We start from the raw sequence: 1304 nt of genomic DNA, 5'->3' as shown, positions 1-1304 counted from the left end.
TTCACAAAATTGAGTTTTGTGAGACAGAATTGAGTTTTGTTAGACAAAATTGAGCCCTGTCCTGCATGGCGCCCCGTAGTACTGGTCGGGTTTGAAGTCTGTGGTAAGTTTATCGACTTTCCTCTGCCTGACCAACACGGTGTCACCCGGTGCTATGTCGCTCTCCCTAGCGTTTCTCCTGGCGTCGGCGTAGATTTTGCCTCCAATCTTTTTCTCCCAGTCTCTGTCCCTCCTTTCCCCGTCGTTCGGCACAAATTGACGGAGTTCTGGAAGTTTAGTCCGAATTGCTCTGCCGAAAACCAAGTCGCCTGGCGGTTTTCCAGTAACGCTGTGCGGAGTCGTGCGATAAGATCGGAGGTATGTCACTAGCTCCGTTCGTCAGTTTTTGCCTTCAGCGTGCGCGATCTTCATGCTTTTCAATATGGAGCGGTTTTGGCATTCCACTTCACCATTCGCCTGTGCCCACAATGGCGTGACCTTTCGATGGATTATGTTGTTCTCTGACAAGAATTCACCGAATGTCTCTGCTCTAACCTGTGGTCCGTTGTCGCTGGTGATGGTGAACGGTAGTGCGTGACTTGCAAACATCTTACTTAACAGCTCGATCATGCGCTTCGCGGTCACTGATGTCGTGATCTCCGCTTCATAGTATCTGGAGTAGTAATCTACGACAACAAATATATATTCTCCTGCCGGCATCGGTCCTAGTAGGTCGATGGCTAAGTCTTGCCACTTTCCGGATGGCAGTTCGGTTGGCAATACTGGTTCCGGTGGTGTCGGTCTAGCCACTAGCTGAAATCCACTGCAGGCTCGGACAAATTTCTCTACATCCTTGTCGAGACCTGGCCACCACACTTTTGTGCGAAGGCGAAGTTTTGTGCCGCACATCCCCACATGACCTTCATGAGCAATGGCAGTGACCTTTTGACGCAACTCTACCGGAATTACCAATTTGGTCCCTCGCATCACGATTTTACCAATAGTGCACAGCTCCTCACACACAGGTAAATATTTGGCCCAGTGCGGGTTTCCCCACTCGCCCGTCTCGATGCATTTTCGAACATGTGTCAGTTCGATGTCTTGGTGTGAGCACTTCACGACTTCTCGTGTGGTCATGACCCTGGGAGTTGCTTCGGTTGCGACGAATTAGGGATGAGTATTGCGACCAAAAACCGTATTGCAATATATTGCAATACGACAAAACCGTATTGCAATATTTTCCAATACGTATTGGGAAGTGTATACCATGCATGATATAGTAACAATTTGATGGTTTTAATATCATCATATATTGTATTATATGA

General features: G+C 48.0%; 1 protein-coding gene across 1 annotated transcript; it reads right to left on the bottom strand.

Annotated features, from left to right (window-relative positions):
* Nucleotides 1-378: 378 nt before the first annotated feature.
* Nucleotides 379-1116, bottom strand: LOC106805808 (uncharacterized protein K02A2.6-like). Its single transcript, XM_014807548.1, has one exon. It carries the CDS (start codon nucleotides 1114-1116, stop codon nucleotides 379-381), a length of 738 nt encoding a protein of 245 aa, XP_014663034.1.
* Between the last annotated feature and the right edge of the window lie 188 nt (nucleotides 1117-1304).

The sequence above is a fragment of the Priapulus caudatus genome, unplaced genomic scaffold (assembly GCF_000485595.1).
Source record: "Priapulus caudatus unplaced genomic scaffold, Priapulus_caudatus-5.0.1 Scaffold128, whole genome shotgun sequence".
NCBI classification, from domain to species: Eukaryota; Metazoa; Priapulida; class Priapulimorpha; order Priapulimorphida; family Priapulidae; genus Priapulus; species Priapulus caudatus.
Note: the sequence above shows the minus strand (reverse complement) of the source record. Positions and strands in the feature narration are given on the sequence as shown.

Excerpts from the sequence above, each read along its gene's own strand:
- LOC106805808 (XM_014807548.1), bottom strand. The coding sequence starts at position 1,116 with ATGACCACACGAGAAGTCGTGAAGTGCTCACACCAAGACATCGAACTG.